General features: G+C 32.3%; 1 protein-coding gene across 10 annotated transcripts; it reads left to right on the forward strand.

The window, feature by feature from the left end:
- The first annotated feature begins 300 nt into the window (after nt 1–300).
- LOC132947135 (uncharacterized) lies at nt 301–25035 on the forward strand. 10 transcript variants are annotated; one of them, XR_009664839.1, is made up of 13 exons: nt 302–470; nt 1692–1718; nt 9230–9268; nt 9817–9867; nt 10512–10574; nt 16297–16347; nt 17819–17878; nt 18591–18623; nt 18795–18842; nt 19036–19095; nt 19170–19203; nt 20247–24477; nt 24570–24942. XR_009664839.1 is itself a non-coding variant. In XM_061017342.1 (12 exons), exons 1-11 carry the CDS (start codon nt 377–379, stop codon nt 19172–19174), a joined length of 513 nt encoding a protein of 170 aa, XP_060873325.1. In that variant the 5' UTR covers nt 301–376; the 3' UTR covers nt 19175–19207; nt 24570–24942. The 10 variants fall into 10 exon arrangements, 9 of the variants coding, with proteins under 9 accessions (XP_060873325.1, XP_060873323.1, XP_060873324.1 ...); XM_061017342.1 differs by lacking the exon at nt 20247–24477 and having other exon boundaries at nt 301–470; nt 19054–19095; nt 19170–19207; XM_061017340.1 differs by having other exon boundaries at nt 301–470; nt 19054–19095; nt 20247–24942.
- Nucleotides 25036–25565: the final 530 nt, after the last annotated feature.

The following is a 25565-nucleotide window of genomic DNA, read 5'->3' on the forward strand; positions in this document are numbered from 1 at the left end:
AGTTTTAAAACCTGGTTTGTTTTAGTCACAACCAAAAAACAAAACATATTTAGCCGAAAACCGGGTTTAATTATTTTTCTTTCGTTTCGACATTTTACAATATCGATCACCGTCTACAAGTTACACTTCTTAGCTACGACGAACGGTCGACTTCTACACAACTGTACTGTGCATATTATGTAAACAACAAAATATTATTTGTTTGCCATTATTTTACAAAATGTTTTATTCTGTTGCATTCTACAAAATACACATTTTTGTTTCGTATTTGCAGAAAAACCCTTTATATATCGTTGTTGGATAACTATAATATCATTTGTATTTTGTGTTATTCACCGCTAACGTTATTATCCAATTATTGTTGGTACCTACAAACATGGTCAAACATATTATTATTAAGCTAACTTTATGTTTTATGGTTTATATTATTGGAAATATAGATGCGGCAGGTGAAGAAGCTCGTAAAGCAAGTGAGTATATTATAATTTTTTTTATTACATAATATTGAGACGAATTCTGTGATAATCTGCTTATTCATATTTTCAAGCAGATAATTGCAATTTGAATTCATAAATATAGTGTTTTTTTAATGAAATAGTAATCAACACGTATTATCAAATAAAATACGATTTCTTATTACATTATACTTTTAACACAAAAAAAAAATCAATATCTATAAACATGCCCAATATTATACTTTTTTTTTACACCAAAATTAAGATTTAAATTGGCAGCTAGAAGCTATGAATTATGGCTTATGACCATTAGGCATTATAGTAGACATATTGTATTCAATTTGTTTAAATATGTAATTTATTATGATCCTAAATTATAAAAGTACCTCTATCATAGTATTGTGATAATTTCTCGATTAGAACAATTACCATTGTCATATTAATAATTAGGAGTATCTTTGCCATAACCATATGATCCCCCTTGTTTTACAAACGTAGATATATTTTAATGGCAAATTTATGTTCTACAGAACTATTTTTCTGTTTTTAATTTTGATTGACACAAAAACAAACTTAACGGTAAGAATATTATTCTGAAACAAATGCCTACCTATATATTGATATTTTAAATTTAAAGCAAGTAGTTAGGCTAATCAATAACTATGTTAATAATGAAAATAATTGTTATGTTAAAAACACAATAGGTATGTCTAGAGTGTACCACTCATATGCGTTTGTCAGCGGTTGTGAATTTCTCTTAGATGTAATTTATTTTCATTGTTGAGCCGGGATAAATATAGTTTATCTAGATAAAGATAACTAAATTATTTATTTATCTAGATAAAGATGAACAAAATTTATTTTTATCTCGATAAATTATCGGATAATTTTTTTATATTGGAGTATGGCACTTTCCGTAGACTCGTAGCAATATAGAATAACTTAATAGTACGTTATCGAAAATGTCGATAGTTATTAGTAAATACAACCTACTTAATAAATTATTTAACTGTCCACCTATAAATTATAATAAATAAAAGCCGTTTAATAAATTAAATCATCTGGATAAATTCATCTAGATAACGGTGGTTTTTATCTCAGATAACTGTTTAAATGAATAATATCTATTTATCTAGATAAGATAAAAGATAAAATAATATTTATCTAGATAAACTCAACACTAATTATCTTGCCCTCGTACCAAATACATTTTTTATATTATATTTACTTATTTAGAATTTTTACTTGCGGTCAAATGCAATAGTAAGTAATTTGATTTTACTTTACAATATACACAACATATTGCTCTTATAAATACATTAAGTTTCGCTTAACGAAATCATATTTCTACAGTATTTATTATAAAAGTTTGTTAGTCTGTAATTTTGATTTTAAAATAATATGTGTAATAAAAATTTGTGTTTTGAAACTCATTATGTGTGCAAAACCTTCTATATTTAACTATATTTAACTTCTAATTAAATGAAGATATTAACAATATTGAATTATACATTACACCACCCATGGGGATAAAAAGACCGGCGCCTTCTACATCAAACCTACCCCCCCTCTTCCTATTTCTCCGAATAACAAAACCTCAAACGTCTTCTCAATATCAAGATCATACCTCACAAGATATAAGTGAAAATGATAACTCAGATTGGATAGTAAAATCAACAAAAAAACAACAAAAAAAACGAAAGAGAACCCCTTCTCTAGAACATTTCATCGCTAGCCTGAATATAAGCCTAAAACCCGCAGAAAAAATTTTTGAAAGAAAAACACGTTCAATCTCATTCATTTAATTCAAAGATATGATTGAAAATGCACAACAATATAATTGAAACAGTCATACAATACTGTGATATACAAAATCCAATCACTATAATTGAAATAGTAAACACGGTATTTATAACGGACCGAATCCTAAAGACTCGCCTATGAAAATTACCAAAAAAATTAAAGACCCACCTCCAATCTTCCTAATAATTTCTCTAAACTCACATAAAGCTTATAACATATCAAACATGATAAATTAATTCAGTAATATAATGGAACCTAAATGGTTTTTACAGTAAAATAATTGACCTAAAACTTTTAGTAAATAATTTAAAACCTAGTATTATATGTCTCCAAGAAACAAATTTAAAACCTAACCACAATGCAACTGTGAAGAACTATCAAGGATATTTCAAGGAAAGACAAACAAACCCAAACCGCGATAGTGGGGTAGTAGCTATCCTAGTTAAAAATAATATAAAATCATCACCAATATCTATCAACTCAGAAGTTGAAGTAATTGCAACATGAATACAGCTACACCATGAAATAACCATATGCAATATATATTTACCTGCCAGTATAGTTTTTTCTTACCAACAAATTATTAATATAATAAAGCAACTACCCTCACCTTACATAATGGTCGGTGATTTTAACAGTTGAAATACAAATTGGGGATGTAATCACACCGATCCTAGAGGAAAAATTATTGAGAAAATCATAGATGATGAAAATATTACACTCCTCAACAATGGAACCTTTACTCGTCAAAATTCGTCCAAAGGAACCTTTTCAGCGATCGACCTATCCTTAGTCTCTTCGTCAATCTCCCCATACCTCTCTTGGGAAGTCAAGATAGAATTTTTTAATAGCGATCATTGGCCAATATTAATTAAAATACACCATAGAAATAACCGCCAGACCCCCTTCAACACAAACAAATGGAACCTAAGAAATCCAAACTGGACGCTCTATTCAGACATAATAGACAAAACTATGTCAGAAAACCAAATTCTTAACAACGAATTAAATACAGATGACATTGATGTAATTGTAAAACAATTCACTTCAATCATAACTGAAGCAGCCCATAAATCCATTAGAAAAACAATAATAAACCCCAAAAAAACTCCCGTCCGTTGGTGGTCCAAAGAATGTAATAATGCTATAAAAAACTACAAAGAAGCACTCAACAGATATAAAAAAACCAAAACAATCCCTGACCACATAAATTTAAAAAAAGCCAAAGCCCTATCAAGAAGAATTATAAAACATCAAAAAACTGAATCTTGGAAAAAACTTATAAATGATCTAACCCCCAATACACCTATTAAAGAAACATGGAAAAAATACGATAAATAGAAGGCATACAATTCAATGATACCCCCCAAACACTGACAAAAGGAGACAAAACATATTACTCCTCTCTAAAAAAAGCTGAAGCCCTTGCTGAAATCTTTGAAAAAAATAGCAGTGATGAAAATTATTCCCCTGAATTTAGAAACTCAAAATCAAAAAATTAAACAGATACTCCAATTACATTTTCAAAGGATGAAAACCATCAAATAAACATACCAATCAATGTACAGGAACTCTATGATGCACTCTGTAAATGCAATTCAAAAAACAGCACAGGCCATGATGAAATACCATACATATTTATTAAACAACTCCCTAACAGTGCCATCTCTATACTACTAAAAATCTTCAACTTAATATGGGAGAAGACGACTTTCCCTACTTCTTGGAAACTAGCCATTATTATACCAATACTTAAACCTAACAAAGATCGACACGAAGTTACATCTTACCGGCCAATATCTTTAATATGCACCCTAAGCAAATTGCTGGAAAAAATTTTTAGCAAAAGATTGTATTGGACTTTAAAACAAACAAATTTTATCAGCAACCAACAATTTGGTTTCCAAAGGAATAAGTCCACCATAAATGCTTTAACTATAATAACAGAAGACATATACTCATCCTTCAACATCAAACAATACGTACTATTAACTTTACTTGACATTGAAAAAGCTTACGGTATGATTTGGTGCCATCGAATACTAGATATACTCAAAAAAAAAATAAAATTAATGGCAATACACTCGCCTGTATCTCAAATTTTCTATTAAAACGATCCGTCTCGGTGAAACTAAACGAAACCCATTCCAGTAACCATAATCTCCAAAACGGCATACCCCATGGATCAAGTTTAAGTGTCACCCTCTTTATAATAGCTATTAACGAACTTCCAAGTATAATACCTTCACCGTTCAAAACTGCTATGTTTGCCGACGATAGTACTATTTACTGCAAATGATGAAATATAAACACATCAAAAACAATCATGGAAAACGCCATCAATGAAATCAGCAAATGGGAAAAATCTACGGGCTTCAAATTTGGCCCAGAAAAATCTAAAAGTATTCAATTCTCATACAAAACAAATATAACTCCATCTCAAAGAAACATGAACAATATTCTAATTCCACCCACAAACAACTTAATAATGTTAGGATTAAACCTAAACAATCAACTAAATTGGTCCAAACACATAAAATGTTTAAAAACTAAGTTAAAATTAAGACTAAATGTAATCAGAGCCATTTCCAATCGAGCATGGGGTACAAACAGCATCATCATAATGAGAACATATATAAGTCTAGTACTATCCGTCATCGATTATGGTTCCATAATTTACGGAGCAGCCCCTGAATCAATTTTAAAATCATAAGATCCAATCCACAACTAAGGCATCTGACTGAGTATTGACGCCTTTAAAACCAGCTCCATACCATTAGCATCCTATGTTAAGCAAATACACCGCCACTCGAAATAAGACGAAACATGTTCATCCATAAATTTGCACTTAAAAGACTAGCCGATAAGGACAATGCTATATCACCATACCTTTTCAACACTTCACCTCCTTCATTGCACCTAAAAAAAAATCAGCCAATGTCTACACGAATTAAAAGATGGCTAGACACAACAAATACACCACTGCCTAAACTGCTATCTAGCGAAACCACATCCAAGGAGGTGAGGCTTGTGAGTTTCGCTGGGCGTCGCGGGGCTGACAGACCGCGGCGCTTGCCGAAGGCCAGGGCGTCCACGTCGCCGGCGGATGGATACTGACTTATAAAGTTTGCTAACACCGTGCCACCGTCCCATTTACGATTGATTACGTGAATCAACCGGTGACACGAGATCCAATCACGGCGTCTCTGACGAACGTCTCGCTGAAGTGCGTGAGATGAGAATCACAGAAGGCCGACGCTAGCTCCTATATGCTTAAGGCGTCGCGTCGGATGATTACTTCTCCGAAAATCTCTCATGAGTACCTTGACCGATAGATGGTTCGCATTAGCTATGAGCAAAGATGCGTTCCTGGCGGGAGAGATCAAACCGAGTGGATGGGAAGGCGTACTGGCGACCTGGTCGGTGGAGGGGCGGTGATCTGGATTCAGTCAATTGTTTGCAAATGACCCAGCTTTGGAAGGAGGACTCCGATGTTGTGCGCCGGAAACAACCTCGACGGCAGGGCGCCATCAGTGGCAAAACCTTGAACGCACCAGCCCCGCTGGGCCCGGCAAACACAGTTTGTCGTCAAAATAAGCACAATTTGCTACCGTAAGACTGAAACCACCGAAGAGTGGGCGGAGCCAGGAACCACATACCTGATCTACGGGCAGGTAACATCTTAGTAACGTTAGGCGGAAGCGAGGGAACGGGTGCTAAGGCCCATCGTCGCCGTAAGAACAGCTAAAGAAACTGCGGTGACGACGGCGACGACGGGCTTGGATCCCCCGTTGCTGCGTGGAAACCGACCGTTACAAACAACACGAGTCCACCAGAACTCTGAAGGCGGCAGAGCAAGGGCAGGTCTAGGGGACTGCTGGTTACACCGCGACCGGGCCGGTGTTCCCGCGCCCTTACGGGTGAAGCACACGCCGGTCGGGGAGGGGCTGGCGGGCGCCTGGAGCGGTCTGACCTAGGTTGCTGAAAGGGCATCGAGGTAACCCCGTGAAGACTTACTGGCACGCCCACCCACCTGGCAAGGACGGCCCAACCGGGTCACGACGAGTCAGGCGGGTAGACTGACCAGTACAAGTACACACCTGCTACCGACCGTGCCAAGACGAGTCACGTTGAGAGACTGGCTGACTAATCTGGTCCGGGAAAGGGGCAGGCGTGGTACGGTCTTAACGAAGCTAGCCCTAGAGCTTCGAGTTAACTGAACTGCAATCACAAGGGCTCGGGACAGGTCATGCTTGGTGCTAGCGAAATGACCAAGGATCTCCGAGTTCCCTGGGCCACCTGTACCTTCCAGGGTGGCAACCCGGTGGTTTAGATCACGCTAAGTCTCAAAAGGTCTGAAATGGGTAGGAAAGCGGGGGGCGCCCGAACAAGGCTACACCCTCGAGCGCACTCACGAAAAGCTTACTCATGATTGTGCACAAGCAAAAATCGAGCAAAAAAGAGCCGCGGGATTGAGACCGCGGCTGACGATGTCCTGCCTCGGTACAGGACTGGGCGAATGACGAACGGCCAGAAGGCGTCTTCGCACCCCCGGGTCACCTGAGGACCCCGTTCCGATCTCAACGCCAGTGGAGGGCGCATCTCCAAACCGAGCTTCCCGGGGTAATAGGAAGCACCTGGAGGTGGTCTCAGAGACTTACCGGTGGTGACGGGGAAGGGTCATCAATGAAGGAAAAGAGGACTGGCTAGGCAGTTTTCAGCAGACCAGCCACTCCAACAGTATACCCCAGAGATGGGCAGCTTGTTAAACGCAGGTCCTCAAGGATCGCAGAGCATCTGCTTACACATACGACTGCCCGACCGTCAGCTACGAAAAAGCTCCGCGCTCAAGGTGCAAGCAATCGGAGCGGACTGAATCGCAGAGCGCGGACTCACGGAAAAAACCAATAACCGTGTTCCAGGGGTATTAACGCACTGAGGAAGGGAAGACCTGATAGGCACGTCAAAAGACCTCGACGTGGGTCCCCGAATAAGGACGACCGAGGTGATGGAGGGCACCTTCCTTTTTCGCACGGGACCATCTACCCAAGTGGGGGAACTATACCAACTGCGACAAACCAGTGGGCTTGGGCGAGAGGCGCCAGAGCATGACGAGTGAAGCAGACGCGGACCTCCGTGGGAGCGCTGGTGCTTCTAGCATGAACCTGACTGAGAGCACACGGGCCCGACCAACTCGTGTGCGAACACGTGCGAGGTGGAAGTCCGGCTGGGGGACACCCACAGACAAGCACTCAAACCCGAACATTCGGTACAGACACGGCACCCGGCAAAAGAAAACCGTACCACTCAAAAAAGGTCGCATCGCGTCAGCGTAAGAACTGTCCCGATGCCGATGCTAGTGGGAAAAGAGTCGTTGTGAGTACTCTGGATAACGGATCCATAAATCTCATTTCGTGGGTCGATGGGAGAGCCCTACTGAAAACCCGACTTAGCTAACGCCCGAACGGTATCAGTGCCCATCGAGCTTTGTGGCGTGCGTCCGGCCGACGCGCGCAGGTTCCTCGCGTGCTCGCGCTCGCTGGCCGCGCGACCGTGACTTATGTGGATGGCCTCGCGAAGACTGTGGAAGTAGCGCTTTAGTAGAATGGGAGCTATTTGACTGGGTCGAATCCAGCGCTCGCCGACGCGGTTATACGAAACCCACCGATCTATCTCGAACGAGAGCAGCCGGTGGGGGACCGTCAGCCTGGCGCCAGGGCGCCCTGACGTAACCCGTCGGAGGGATGTTTCCGCGTCACCCAAAGGCGTGAAGGAGCCGCCCTCGCGACAGATGGCTAAAGGTGTAAAAACCCCCGAGAGAATGGTCTTATAACTCCCTGTCACACAGTGGTTAGAAATGCCTAAACTGCTCTCCCCTGTTCCCTATATTTACCCTCCTTGGAAAATGAACATAAACATCAACACCTCAATGATCCAAGAAATCCAAAACATAGAGCCGTTCGAAATCCCTAAACATTTTAATGACATTATACTTTAGAATTTCTGTAATTACAAAATTATATACACCGATGGATCAAAATCCAACGTCAAAACAGGACTAGCTATAATAATTACTGATGAAAAAACCTTCAAGTTCTCTTCACTGGAGATTAATTATATTTTCACCATCGAGGCACTAGCGATCCTGAAAGCCATAGAACTAACTGAACAAATTGGAAAAATACAATAAATTGTTTTAAATTGTCATATCATATTATAGGCGTATAATTAGAGTAATATATAAGATAGAGGCGTCTTCGGAGAAATTAAAAACAGGGCTTGAAATCAGTTTCAAAACCGATTTTATAAAACTGGTATAAACCGGTAAAAATTGAAAAAAAAAATATTGGATAACGGTATTAATTTTCAAACCGAAAATATAATTTAAAAAACATTATATTTTTTTGATAATATTTGTATCTTGAACATTTTGGAAAGTTTACTTTATACAAAAGACCAACACCCTTCATACTACAAGGAATCCATAGATATAACATTATTTAACTTCGGATGGACCGACATCCATTCTCCTCTTGACTTGGCCTGTTCAAAACGAAAAACATAAAATTAGTCAACAGGCACAGGCGTACGGATGAATTGTTTTTATAAAGATTAAACTAATATATTTGTAATCAAACGTATATTCCATATTTCTTTCAATTATAGTATTAATATAATATGTGACTAGTAGCAACAATTAAATTAAACCAAAAATAAAATTCATTTTTCGTAAGCTGAAAAAAATAACACGTGATCTACAAAATGGTAGGCTATGAACACCATTCAAGTCACAAAGAACCTTTAGATATAATAACCTTTTATTTAACTTTGGGTGGACCAAGATCCATTTTCTTCCACCTGACTTCGCCGGTTCAAAATGAAAAACATAAAATTAGTCAATAGACACAGGCGTACGGATGAATTGTTTAATTAAATTGTTTTGCTGTTATTTACAATCGAAACTTTTATAGGGCAATTGTTTGAAAATGGACTTATAAAAGGAATACCTGGTACGTTCATTTTTTAAACTAATACAAAGCACTAATTTATTATGACTAACTTTGTTAGAAAACTGTAAGTGTTGGCTGTATCTGTCCACCGTTACGGTATGGTACAGCCATCACTCGTCTCGACCAACTGATTGCACTTATTGCCCTCGATACAAAGACGACGCACACAATTAATATTATAAAATATATGAAGAGTTTGTACAAAAGAAGAATAGTATAATATTATCCTGTACGTTTGCCACTGGTTTTTTGTATTTAACAAACAGTCCATACAATATACATCCACTTATACATAAAGGTACGCAAACATAATCAGTGATTCTTAAAAAACTATTTATATAATTTTCAAAGATCTTTTTTGAGATTTTACACATTAAAACATATCAATGACTTATCTAGACATTTGATAGCCAGACTTAATTATACATATCTTTATGTTGTAATTGCGTTCACAAGTTTGTGTAGTTGATTAGAATGAAATAAAAAACAGTAACAATCTGAGATAAACATATGTGTATTGTGTAATATAATAATTTATCTTTTCATAGACTTGCAGAGATCGCCTAATAGTACATTTAAAGTAGTATTGACTCAATTTTGTAAGTATACATTAGGTATATTAGTTATTTATAATGTGATATTTAAATATTTTATAATGCATATGTTGACTGTTGATGAATAAGTATATTGAAAATTGAAATAGGTATTACAAACACGGCATTCCATTTTAGAGTAGGTACAGGTTCATCAGATTCATTTATATGATACAAATTTGGAAGGCTCCTGTAGCTAATCTTAATTCACTTTTGTTGACACTGTCTATTGGTTTTAGTCTACAATAGGAAGCTAATTAGTACACAATTGATTCATAGTTTAATTTCTATTTAGTAATTAATTTATGAACTTCTATTAGTATGGTTGAGTGTCCTGAACATCATGTGTACGATAATTTGTTTAGTATCTATAATAAGTGAATTGTTCAATGAGAATTTGATATAATATTGTATAATATGTATTACACATGCGAGTTAACTATTTAAAATAACATCCATAATTATAAGCAGATTTGTGTTGCCACTGACTACATATGTTTATATCACCGCTAAGAGATATTTAGTTATGATTCTTAAAAAAATGTTTCATTTAGATTGACTAATAATTAATTTGCAAACTTTGTTGAATATCATAAAAAAAACCAATAACGAACTGAGATTTACGTGTAATATAATTTTTCCTTTTATAGATACATCATATGATATCCATACCGTAACACTTGAAAACAGAGACATTGTACCAACTCTTAACAGTAAGTATACATTACAAGTTATCATCATTGCTTACATATAGACGATAAATAATATTACAATAGGTAATAGGTACAAATAAAATACGTACTTATCATATATTAAAATCTTTATTAATGATACATAATACGTAGAGCGATCCCTAAATTCATACCTATCTCCTATTACATAGTTCCTATTGTAATTGTTATATTATGATACTTGGGAAGTGTGGTAAACCATCGTACTGAAATTAACATTGGCATAATACGTGAAATAATGTAACTCAAACGAAGTCGGAATATCATATTAATCATTATTTATTTCTTAGAATATTAATTTAATCACTTATAAGTTATAACAAATGTGCGTGAAATAATACAAAAAATCAAAAAAACATACTATCTTTTATAGTGGTGGACAAAGACATGAGCGAGGAGTAGGATTTATTGTTAGCAATGAATACTTACCATACATAAAAAGATTTGAGCCGTATAATGACAGACTATGTTATATCCAAGTTGAATGTAAACATATGAATTTAATATTGATAAATGGCTATGCACCTACAGAAGACAAGCAACAAGACGAGAAAGAAGCTTTTTATGAAGACCTGAACACGATATTCGAATCAATTGCCAAAAGCCAACCGAAGATTATCCTTGGAGATTTCAACGCTAAAATAGGTAAAGAAGAAATGTATAGACCAAAAATAGGAAAAGAAAACCTCCAAACTCATTCTAATGAAAATGGAAACCGGCTAATAAACTTTGCAATCTCTAAAGGACTAAGGATAAGTAGCACGTGTTTCCCACACAAAAACATCCATAAAGAAACATGGGTCTCACCCGGAGGTAGTACCAAAAACCAAATTGATCATATCATGACAGATTTGAAGATAAACAATATTATAGAAGATGTCAGGAGCCATCGTGGAGTGTCTGCTCAGTCAGACCACTTCTTAGTTAAAGCAAAAATACAAATTAAACTACCTCGCAAATGGAGAAAAAGAATAATAATAGAAGAAAAAGTTGATATAGATAACATAAAAAACTCTGAAATGTTAAAAGAATACAAAAATAAACTAAAGAACAAATTAAAGGACGGAATAGAGGCAGAAAATATTGAAACCCATTGGAAAAAATTAGAGGGAATAATAAAAACAACTGCTTTGGAACACCTAGGAAAAAAGAAAAAAGTACAAAAGCATAAATGGTTTAACGATAAGTGTCAAAGCGCAATTGAAGAAAGGGATAAAGCGAGATCATTGATGCTTACAAACCCAAACACAGAAAACAATAACAATTTTGCCCAGAATCTTAGAGAAGCTAAACGTATAATAAGAAGGGAAAAACGATTATGGGAAAAGGAAAGAATAAAACAGATTGAAGACAACAGGACGAACCCGAAACTCTTCTTCAAACAAACAAAAGAATTAAAAACGGGGTATAACCCCAGAACAGAAATAATGAAAGAAGAAAATGGAGAACTTGTAACAGAAGGAGAAGAAATTGCAAAACAGTTTGGAAAAGTGTTCGAGGAACTACTCAACCCACAAACGCACCAAGACCATACGCAAATTGAGTACTATACAGCAGAACCTGAAGACGTAGAACCAACGGATGACGAAGTCAGAATGACCATAAACACACTTAAAAACAATAAATCGCCAGGTGAAGATGGCTTAGCTTCAGAACTCTTAAAGTATGGTGGTGAGGAACTAATAAGAGAAGTAGGGAAATTAATCAGGGATGTATGGCATAAAGAAGAAATACCAAAAGAATGGCAACTAGCAATAATATGTCCAATTTATAAAAAGGGAGACAGGTCAAGCTACCAAAATTACCGAGGAATATCGTTGCTAAATACAATGTACAAAGTATTGTCAGGTCTCATACTAAACAGAATAAAACCTTACATAAAAGATATCATTGGAGACTACCAATGTGGTTTTATGAGTGGTAAATCCACCATAGATCACATTTTCACTGTTAAACAACTAGTTGAGAAACATTATGAATTCGACAATGATCTACATCTACTATTTATTGACTAAAAACAGGCTTATGATTCAATTAATAGAGAAGTACTATGGGACACACTTATAACCTTTGGGATACCAGCTAAGATAGTGAAAATGATCAAATTATGTATGAATAAAACCAGATGTAAAGTTAGATTCAATCAACATATATCAGATGAATTCGAAGTAAAGACTGGACTTCGACAGGGAGATGCCCTATCCCCAATACTCTTTAATATAGCTTTAGAAATGGTAGTTAGAAAAACTCAGGAAAAATATGGTGGGGTAAACTTAGAAGAGAACAGAAGACAATGCGGAGTACTAGCGTACGCAGACGATATTATCATATTGGGATCAGACAGTCAAGAAGTCAAAGCAGGAACCAAAGAACTAATAATAAACAGCAAAGACATTGGATTACAAATAAACGAAGGGAAAACCAAATATATGGTAATATCTAGGCGAGAAAATCACGAGGAAAATTTAGAAGTTGAGAATTATAAATTTGAAAGAGTGCAAAATTTTAAATACCTGGGTGTTACAATAAATAGCAAAAATAATAATCACGATGAAATTAAAATAAGACTAACTGCAGCAAATAAATGCTATTACGGAGTAACGAGTATACTAAAATCAAAACAGGTATCACTCAAATCAAAAATTACAATATACAAGGTAATTATCAGACCAGTCCTTCTATATGCGTGTGAAACATGGCCAACGACTAAAGGAGACGAAGACAAATTAGCAATACTCGAAAGAAGAATATTAAGAAGAATATTTGGGCCAAAAATAAATAGCATGACACGACAATATGAGAAAAGAAACAATATAGAAATAAAACAGTTATATAAAGAGCCAGACATAGTAGCAGTATTAAAAAATAGGAGAATGGCATGGGCCGGTCATGTATGGAGGTCAAATGATCTTATGAAAGAAGTTTTAAAATGGAAACCCCAGGGGAAAAGACCACTTGGCAGGCCGAAACAAAGGTGGATCGACAAAGTGGAGAAGAATTTAGCAGAGATTGGAATACGAGATGGAGAAACAATAGCACAAGACAGAGACAAATGGAAGCAAGTTTGTGTTGCGGTAATGGGCCTCAATGGCCTTTAAAAAAAAAACTGAAGAGAGAGAGAGTGCGTGAAATACATTATTATTCGAGAGTCTAAAATAAAATGATAGATGTTTTGTATGGAGTTTCTGCCCAATTACTCGTATTTACTTATCATTTACTCCAAGGACTTATATCACTTGATCCTAGTTTTTTTATTTACGATTGTTCTGATATTGTTCATAATTCAACAAATAATTTTCAAACACAAGTGCAAGATAATAGTCAAAATATTACCAAAGATTTACCTGTATCGCCACTTTTAATAATATTATTATATATAATAATATTCACCCTATACATGTTGATCAACAACAAAAGAGAGCTGGTCTACTAGACCACGAAGAAAAGAAAATTTATAATAAATGAACCACTTATACAATTTAACGATAAACAACTGCCAAGTTAATTCACAGATTTATCTACACCATTGTCATGTTACAATTATTTCTTCGATGAAAAATTATTAGACTTAATTGTGGCACAAATAAGTTTGTTTTCTAATGATGATGTTTTTACCAAAAAAAACATTCAAAAATATTTAGGTATTTGCGTTTTCACTTCAGTAGTTCATATGTCGAGAATTAGAGATTATTGGAGCCAAGAATTGAGATTTGATCCAATAGCAGATACTATGAGTTTAAATAATTTTGAAAAAATTCGTCGGTATTTGCATTTTAATGATAATTTTACAATGTTACCTAAAGATCATGCTGACAATGATCGTCTACGTAAAATCCGTCCAGTTATTGATCCCTTAAATCATAAGTACCAAAGTATACCTTTTAGTAGGCATCTTTGTGTAGATGAACAACAGTGTGCTACTAAAGCAAGAATGTATCTCAAACAATATATGCCGATGAAGCCTCACAAGTGGGGCTATAAGCTTTTTATGCTTTGTGATGTAAACGGGTTTGCTCATAAATTTGAAATCTAAACTGGTAGAGAAAATTCACCAAAAAATAGACTGCCAAATGAACTTGATTTAGGGGTTAGTGTAAATGTTGTTGTTCGGTTAACCAGACAGGTTCCTACAAATGTTAATCATCGGGTATATTTTGATATCACCTATCACATATCTCTTTAATTCTTGTTTAAATAGTGGCTCATTTCCATCGTCTTGGTAATCCGCCTATATTAATCCAATTCTCAAAAAAGGTAACAAATCATTTATCTCAAACTACCGTCCCATATCAATAATTTCTATTCTCCCAAAAATATTTTCTAAGATAATAAATGATAAGCTTACACCCATATATTATTTTTATTATTATAATCATTATTATTATTATTATTATTATTATTATTCCTATTATTCTATATATTAATCGTTTCATCTATTATTATGTTATATTTTATTATTTTAAATGATATTATTTTATTGTTATCTATACAAATATATTGTGAATTGGACTTTTGTCCGTATTAATAAATAAAATAACTATTACACAACTATAGAACTTATAGATTATTTAAATCAAAATGATATTAATTCATTGGGGACAGTTCGGAAAAATCAAAAACCCAATTCAAGAATACCATCAGATAATATGCTAAATAAATGCAAAAGAGGAAGTTCTTTTGAGTATATGGCTACAAACAAAAATACAAATATAAGTTCAGTTACATGGAAAGATAACAAAAATGTCTCCTTACTTTCAAACTATTGTGGATCACTTTCACACACAAAGGTGAAGCGTTTTGATAGGAAAAAAAACAAAATATTGAAGTTAAATGCCCAGCTTTACTAATTGAATATAACTGTTTTATGGGTGGCGTTGATTTATTGGATAGTTTGATTGGGCGACATAAAATTACCATGAGAACCAAAAAGTGGTATATGTGGCTTTTTTATCATATGCTAGATATGACAATAATCACTGCTTGGTTATTGTATAAAAGAGTACAAAAAGAAAATGGTAATAATGCTCCAATGAAACTTAAAGCATTTAGGATTGATAGTGCTACTTGTATAACAAAAGTCGGGCAATTTCAAACTCCAAAAAGAGGAAGGTCCACATTCATAAGTAATGAAGAAGAGTTCAAAGAAAAAAAGAAAAGAGGTAAAGTTGCAAAAATACCAACTAGTGAGGTTAGACTTGATGGCAATTTTCATTTACCAATTCCAGATAAAATTAAAGAAGTAAAAGACCCCAATGGAGCGGATTCTTGGTCACAAAATTTTATATATGGAATATAAATTTATATATGTACAAAGTAAACAATTGTAAAATATGATTATCTATATATATATGTTGTAATAACGTACACAAGTATTTGTAGCGGATTATATTGAAGTATAAAAACTGTTGGAAATACAAACAAAGCACCCTATATAATGTAGTGTATATGTAATATATTCACATTGTAGTTCAGCAGACATTTTTATAATACAAAAGCATATAATAATATGTCCTGTGTAGTGTAGCTGGGTATAAATAGTCGTTGATTTATATTACGCCTCATAACACTATTGTACATCATATCATTGTACTTATCATTATATTATGTATATCCGATCTTATTATTATTTACCTTTAACTTCTGTACTTCAACAAAAACAATAATAAACTTAAATTTACAAATAATAGAGTTTCTTTTTTTATAGATGACCAGTTTATAACAGATGAAGGAGTTGATAATTTAATAAGAGAATTCGGTAAGTTGACATGTCTCGTTATAAAAATTGTTATATTTTAATGTTTAAAAACGTGTATTGTGTTTATTGCATCTATAATAATATGATAATAATAATAATAATTAAGGTTGTTCCAGTCAGTCAATAAAAAATCATTATAAGACCCTCCGTTGTGACAAGATTGTGACTTTAGATGGTTCGATTTTAATGCTGTAAAAATAATGAAAATTCTTAACATCTCCTCAAGGGAACGGTTGGAGCTTCTTTTTTAATAATTGAACTTTTGCCAGTGTATATTGGTTTTAGTGTAGAATAGAAAGTTGTCTTGTACAGAAATGATTCATAGTTTAATTCCAAGGAGAAAACTGAGGGTCCTACTCAGTGAAGTAAATTGTATAGTGCAAATTGTATAATATTGTATTATACTAGCGTATTATACGTCATGTATAAAAAAATACAATACAAATGGTATAAAAAAAAATCAGTGATAAATGGTAGATCAATAATAAAGATAAAATATACGCAGTACATAATAGGTCAGAGATTTTGCATGGAATTGTCTAAATACTAAAACTGATGGTAATCATGTGAACATAATAACAAGGTGGAATGGAATTTGCTCATCTACAAATTTGGCAAAAGTTGCATCGGAAATTTGACAATGTCCACCTACTTCAGCTTCGACAGAGAGATCATTATCAACTTATGGACTAGTGAAATATAGCTAAAAAGAATATATTAACAACAGAGATAGCTTCTAAACTAGTGTATGTTAAGCACAATCTAAAATTACAAAAGAGTAATGATGGTGATTACTAATTAAGTATATTTTATATTTAATTATTAATATTTTTCTGATAAATTGTTTCAAAAAGTTATTAATTTATGTTTCTGTATTTTACAATAAAGTTGTTTTGTTTTTATTGAAACTATAGTATTTTGGGTCTACACTTATTAGTTGTGTAGCCAGTAGCCACAGTAAACACTTACTAATTAAATAATTACATAGGTACTCATTAAAATTAATGAAAATATTAAAACCCAATACCTATTCAAAACTTAGAACTAATCTATTTCCATATACTTACTATTAGTTATTAATTTATTACCAGACTGACATTACATAATTTAATAATCAAATTGTATCATTATTCATCAATAAACTGCAATATTATTATTGCACTCTGGTAGCTATATACTCATATTTAACATTAATCCAAACGCCATACGATTTTTGTAAAATACTGTATTATACACGTACAATATATTATGTGTAATACACGTATTATACTATTGAAAAAAAAATATGGTATTTTTACATCACTGGTCCTACTACATTGCATCATGATAAATTAATACTTAAAATATTATAACATGATTTTTCTGTTGTGATTCCGAGTACGTGCAGTTGATCATTGAGTACCTATATTGAAATATAAAAACAGTAACAAAATTAAATGTATGAAAAATATAAAAATTTATATTTTTATAGTATACGATTTCGTTCAAAAGGGTACAGATGATATATTTCAAGGCAAAATAAGTGCATTGAGTAAGTTTAAATTAATAGTTAGATATATCTTATATAAAAAAAAAAATTTCAATTCTAAGGTACTGTGCTTATAGATGATTAAAAGATAAATGTATAAGAATATTTAGTAGGTACCTAATACAAACACAAATACACATTAATCATTTAAAAAATTATGCATTAATGATAATACGTAGAGTGATATCTAGATTGTTACGGTGCAAATTGATACTTACTGACGTACTATCACATAGTTATAATATAATATTACATTTGATTACTTTATATATTTTATTATTATAATTCTGCATCAGCGAAAAGGGAATTAATTCACTATGAGATGGTATAATAAACTGTATTTTTGTAGTATAATTTCTTAGTAATATAACGGTCATACTTACTAAAAATAGTAGAAGGAGAAATTATGTAGGTAGCAGGTAGTTGTAAAAAACTCTTTTTACACCAAAATTATTATCTGCAGCTGTACCTAATATGTACTTAATGTAAGTGTGCCGTTTTCTTCCTACATGGTGTAATTAGTACGATACACAGATTTTCAATTTATCTCTTCCATATTATTATTAAAATATTACAAATAATCATAATAATAATGTTACAAGCAACGCTAACTGTCCTTCCGGTTGTTTTATTTTATACCTACAAACACTTTAATAATATATATTTATATGACCTACTGTATACTAAAATCATATTTTATATGATATAATATTAGTGGCGAAATTGAGTACTGGCCAACTTAATGATTGTAAGTGGTTTTTGTCAATGATATATAATAATAATTATTGAATGTTTAATGCCTTTATAATTAATGGATATTTTATTACTGCGTATAATGCAGGTATCTATGGATATATACAATTTAATATTTATAAAGTAATAATAAACACTTACATGAACCTTAATCAAATCATTTCAGATCCACTTAAAACGTTTGTTCTTAATTATAATACTAGGAGTTCTAAAGGTAGATAATTATTAAACTGGTTACAAACCAATAAAACATAAATCTCACACGTTACAAACATATGTATTATTACTATATTATAAATTATAATATATTCTCTAATACTATGATTCGGTAGGTACTATAGTATTAAATTCAACTAAAAATAAAGAATTGTATCCAATTAAATTTTTATTTTTTTATTTTTTCAAAGTATATTATAGAACAACAACAGAGTTTTGTATAAAATACAGCAAAAGTCCTAATTTTAGGGGTAAGTACTAGTAAAAGATATTTTAGTTTTGGATCTTAATAATTAATTGTGTATTTTCGTATTTTATGGACCAGATTGATGTTAAAATTTAAACAATAGTAGTGCAAAGTAGGTAAATATTACTTTAATAATATAAACTACCTAGGTACTAAATATTCACCAAGAAGTTGATAAATTTATAGCGTATGTTCAATTTGATTGATCTACTATATAATACTATACAGGATGTGTTACAGGAAGACCTAACAGATAAAATAACTTTTCTTCTTATCATTATTTTTATTTTTTTACTAGCTCAACCCATGCACATCGTTGCCCGCTAAATATACCAACTCTTTATGATTCAAACTTTGTTCAATTTGTTATTTAATACTCGGTGTATGGTGTTCAAAGATAATCTTAACTTTTCAGTAGCCCGGAATAAAAATTCTGATTTGCAGTTGTATATTATCAGGTAGGCAATCTACATGCGGTAGATCGCGGACCCCGTGCTCTTTGTACGGAAGTGTTTCTTTTAATTTGAAACTAACTTTTTTATTATTTAGTTTATTTTTTTCTGGACAGATGGCACTACTGTTGTATTTTTTGTATAATTATTCTAATTTTCCGGTTGATTTTTCTAAAATTGTATTACATAAGAACCTTCTCATGACAATAATTACGATCACAACAAAAAAAAGAATTAGCTAGCACGGTGTAGCCGTTCACGTGTGATGCGATGACCAAGGGATACAGGGATCCATTTTTATATATAGAAATATACTATATAATTTAAAGTCACATGCGTTACACGTATAGTATAACATTTTGATTTAAATTTTTTGGAAAAATTAATATAAGCCAATTTTTTTATCTTATTATAAGAAAAAATATGATGGTGAATACATTTATCGAAGTCAAGTACCTAGTTTTTTTTTCCAGAATTTATTTAAATATCAATATTTATTTTTGAGTAAATTAATTAAAGAAGTTTTTTTTTTGGCAGGCTTTCTTTACACTTTGTATATTTATTATTTATGTACTCATGGAAGATTTATTAATCTAGTTCCAATGAGAGTTGATCAGTTTTCGATTCCCAGTTTTTATGATAAGAAAATGAACCTATTTAAATTAAATTAATTTAAATTTTGTAATTTTGTTGTGATTTATAGCACCTTGTAAGTTACAATATTTTTTATGAAATAGGAGGGCTATTTCGTCTGGGTAAATAAATTTATTCAACGTGGTATTGGACTTGGTATTGGGTCACTCGTGTATAAGTTGAATAGTAGGGGAGCTAAAACAGAGTCTTGTAGCAGGTCCTTGTTTAGGGTTTTTTGCATACTTTTTCTATCACCTATAACTACTGTGATAAATCGATTGCTCAAAATGCATGATACCACTTATTGTTTTGCATGGTATAATCCGTAGGAGTTTAGTGATAAATCACTAGTCAGTAGGGATATCGGCCCGTAGATTTTAATGTCATTATCGGCAGTGGCGTGGCGAGAATCTTTCAAACCCTAAGCAAATTATTTATATAACAAACCCCCCCCCCCCCCCCCCGCCACCGAAACTATATATAATTTTCTGTATGATAATTTTGAAATTTTGTTATAAGAAGTCATGAATAATTTATTATAAATGATATTATAATAATAAATTATACATAAAATAGTAAAAATAAAACTAAAAAGTGGGGAAAGTGGATTTCGCTCTGCTGTACAGTAGGTTACAAAAGGGTCACTGTATAATGGATGGTATTAAATTTGAATTCAATGATAAAATATCATTGTATAAGATAAACGGTTCTGAGCGGAGACGGTATGTCAGTCTAGGTATATGACATATATTATACTTATCTATGGTACTAAAAAAAAAATGTTCCTATAATAAATTCAAAAATTAATCATATCACAAAATCTATTAGGTACTTATAACGCGTTTTACATCAACCGTGATACTATCATAGATATATAATAGTATACTTTAGAAGTTTCAAGTACCCACAAATAATATTATACAATCACAACAAAATAACTAAAATAGTAAGTTATTCTATGTTTTAGATTCTGAGCGAAGCGATGAATGTATTGATTCTACAATGATGTGTGTTTTTTTTTAATTTTTTTATTTGTTTTATTTTTTTTATTTTTTTTTTATTTTTGTGTCTGTCATCACCTTTTAGGACAGTAAAAGTGCTTGGATTTTCTTCAATAGTAACTTTTCTGATAGGAAAGTGAATCTAGTTGGTACTTTGGGGGGTCAAAAGTAAAAATTTCCCAGTAGTTTTCACAAGCGACGTGAAAAACAAAAGAAAAATTAAGGAAAAACGGGAATTTTTTCGAGAAAATCGATTTTGGTTTTTGGTGTATCTCTAAAACAAATGACCGTAGGGACATGAAATTTTGACTGAATGTTTATATTAGCATTTTCTATACACCATAAAATTTACAAAATATTTTGACTCTTTTTGAGCTGTTTACGGCCATTGTCAGTTTTCAATTTTTTTAGTTTTTTTTTCTATAAATATCAATAAAATTTTATCTGTTGAGTAAAAAAGCTTGAAAATTTAATAGAAGGCTCCTAGGTTATTGTTTCAAAGGCAGATGAAAAAAATTAAAAATCCTTAGTCACAGTTTTTAATTTTAAGCATTTAAAGTTCAAATTTTGACAAAATACGGAAAAATCACGAAAAATAGCAAATTATTTTGATGAGAATTCATAAAAATTTTTATTTTTAAATCTAAGATTTGAAAATGTAATATAAGATTACTCATAAGTTTGTCTACCTTTATCAAAAAAAAATGTCTAGAAGAAACTTAAATTAAACTTTTATGAGCGTCTGAAATTTATATTTTTACAACATTTGATATTTACTCGATTTCTCATATAACAATTTTCTTATTTTATTGTAATTAAAAAACGAATGACTGTAGATACTTGAAAATTTCACTGAATGTTTATATTAGCATTTTCTATACACCATAAAATGTTGAAAATATTTTGACTCTTTTTGAGCTGTTTACGGACATTGTCAGTTTTCATTTTTTTTAGTTTTTTTTTCTATAAATATCAATAAATTTTTATTTGTTGGGTAAAAAAGCGTGAAAATGTAATATAAGGCTCCTGATATATCGTTCTAATAGCAGTTGCAAAATATTAAAAATACATAGGCACAATTTTTTTTTATAAGCATTTAAAGTTCAAATTTTGACAAAATGTATCAAATTTATAATTTATTAATTATTTTGTAGTTAAAAATTTATGGCTAAGGATTGAAAATTTAAAACAAGGCTCCACGTAAATAGGTTATATATAAATTACTTTATTCACAATAATATCATCAAATATACTTGGTAAAATCATAGGCTGACTAACCGTTTTCGCTCAGAATCATTTTCCTTATACAATGATTTTATATCATTGAATTCAAATTTAACACCATCCATTACAGTGACCCACTTGTAACCTACCGTACAGCAGAGCGACATCCACTTATCCACCTTTTTTTATATGTAATTTCGTCCAGATTTGAACTTAAAAAATCAAATAACTATAAAAATAAACTCTGTTTATGTATTTTTTAGTTTTTTTGTTAACAGAATTATCTACATACGTGAAATCTTATTTTAAATGTTCAATCCTTAGTTATAAAAGTTAACCATTTTATACATTTTCAACTACAAAATAATTATTCAATTTTAAATTTGATAAATCTTGTCAAAATTTGATCTTTAAATGCTTATAAAAAAAATTGTACCAATGTATTTTTAATATTATTCAACTGCTATTGTAACAACACATCAGGAGCCTTGTATTAAATTTTCACACTTTTGGCCCAACAGATAACACTTTATTGATATTCATAGAAAAAAAAAAAAACTAAATAAATTTAAATATGAAATTGTCCTTAAACAGCTCAAAACAAGTCAAAATATTTTGAAAATTTTATCAAGTATAAGAATTGATAAAATAAACATTCAGTGAAATGTTCATGTATCTACAGTTACTAATTTTTGAATTACAACAAAATAAAAAAATCGCTACATGAGAAATCAAGTGAATATCCAATGTTGTAAAAATTTGAATTCCAAGCTCATAAAATTTTAATTTGATTTCTTCTAGGTATTTTTTTTTTTTTTGATAAAGGTAGACAAACTTATGAAGAATTTCTTATTATATTTTCAAATCTTAGATTTAAAATCAAAATGTTTTATGAACTTCTAACTCAAAATAATTTGCGAATTTTCGTAATTTTTATTTTTCACGTAAAAATACCCGTTGTTTACGGCACTTTTGAAAACTACAGGAACAATTTTACTTTTGGCCCCCCTAAGTACCAACTAGATTCATTATTCTATCAGAAAAGATACTGTTGAAGAAATTACAAGCACTTTTACTGTCCTGAAAGGTGATGACTGTAGGGGAAATCGTTAAATATTTCACTTCTAATTGCTATGATATGGTCTTTATGGTCTTTTGTTGAGAAACATAGGTCTGGATTATAGTCTCGTTGCCACCTCCCTGATCTAAATATACATTGATATGTACCTAAATGTGGTTTGTATGTGTTAATGATACTTAGTTCATTAATTTTAAATGGATGGCTGTGATGTTGCTACGATCATAAGTAGTGTTTCCAATCTGGTATGTCATTTCGTATATATGTAGAGGTACCATAGCTTCTATTGTATGTGGCGGCCGCTAAAGAGTATCCAGAAATAGATCTTCTTTGTTGTTATTGATCTGCGTTAGAAGTAGGACCGAAATGTTATTTTCCCATGCAAATTTGGATAGATACTCACTCTTGTCCCGACTAATACCTTCTAAATTTAATTGTAGGACTCTTAACTGAGGGCCTAGATCCCGGGTCAGTTGGCTCTGAAAAAAGCAGTTTTCAGAAAGAGGGGAGATGTTGTTGTTGTTGTTGCTGATGTTGTTGTTGTTAGTGTTAGGGGCCGGTAGATCCATAAGGACAGTTTGGCCGCCAATTTGATAGATCTTTAGCCGTTATATAACGTTGCTCAGGGTGTAATGCGAGGAGGTGATCTATCTATATACCCCGGAAGTCTTGTAATTTAGTGGGAAGGCGTGTAAATTAGTGAAAAGTCTTGTAATATAGACGGAAGTCTTTGGATGCAGTCGGAAGACTTGGCATTTAGGAGAATGTCTATTAATGTAGTGGGAAGACTTGTATTTTTGTGAGAAGTTTTTGAATTTAGTCGGAATACGAGGAAATTAAAGCGAATACTATTAATTTAGTGGGAAGTCTTTGAATTTAGTTGGATGTCTTGTAATTTAAGGGGACGTCTTGTAAAATAGACGGAAGTTGTTTAATTTAGGCGGAATAATTGGCATTTAGGAGAAAGTATATTGCAGGTAACTTATATATATACGCAAGTAAACTATCAATTGCTACTATAATATTATGTATTTAGTCCATAATTAAAATAAGTACATTAAATCAACTGTTAATTAATTTTATTTTTTAGATAAACATACAGCTTCATATTATGAATATTGAACTAATTAAATTATATCGGCATGTTACACTAATAAAAAAATTATATTATTATATAACTTAACTACATAAGAATTATCTAAATATATTTATAATGATACTAAATATAAAATAGAGAATATAATGTAATATGATTTTATTTTTTTTTTTTTTTGAGGATTGACTTTAATAATTAATTTTTATTTGATATATAGTTAATAATTAAGATTAGATTAGAGTGACATATGTATTGTATTTGATACAAAATTAATTTTCTATTTGCATATAAAAGAAACATGTAGTAAGGCACTATAAACGACTAAAATATCTTCATTTTTTTTTGTCTAGTTTGTTATTATAATATGGTAAATAAAATTATATTTGGCTGGATCTATAATATAGAATATTATTGAATATATATGATGCTACTGTATCCCAGTGGCTTCTCGTGGGTCTCATATGTGATGAGGTTGATATTTAGTCAATTTAAATAGATTATTCACAGCATCAGTACCTACACATTTTCCCAACGTATCGACTGAACCACAATTTTTAACAATTAATGAACAGGTCTGTTGGATACATGCCTATCAACGTCGAAGAAATATTGGTGGAGAACTACTGCACCTGTAGAGCCGTCTTTAGTTCACGTTCACGTCATGCTTTCGTTACACTGCTTTTAACCAATACCAAGTGTGTGTTACGCACTGTCACTTCTGTTGATAATACATTGATAATAACGTACCCTCAAGTTCCTTTTTTTTGTCGTAACAGCACCACGTCATTTATTTTTTTCAGATCATTTTTTTTTTTCTTTTCTTTCTGTGTAAATCGTCGCCGATTTACGTGTGTGCGTTTTCGCCACCACTCTCTGTAGTCAGGTGTACGTACATGTTTGTATATTATGTTGACGTTATTTTTGTCCACCGTCACCAGCACTGAAACGGGCTCTTCCGTTCTCGTGTGTGATTTCTCACCGCCCTCTCAA

This window comes from Metopolophium dirhodum, chromosome 6 (genome assembly GCF_019925205.1).
Source record: "Metopolophium dirhodum isolate CAU chromosome 6, ASM1992520v1, whole genome shotgun sequence".
NCBI lineage: Eukaryota > Metazoa > Arthropoda > Insecta > Hemiptera > Aphididae > Metopolophium > Metopolophium dirhodum.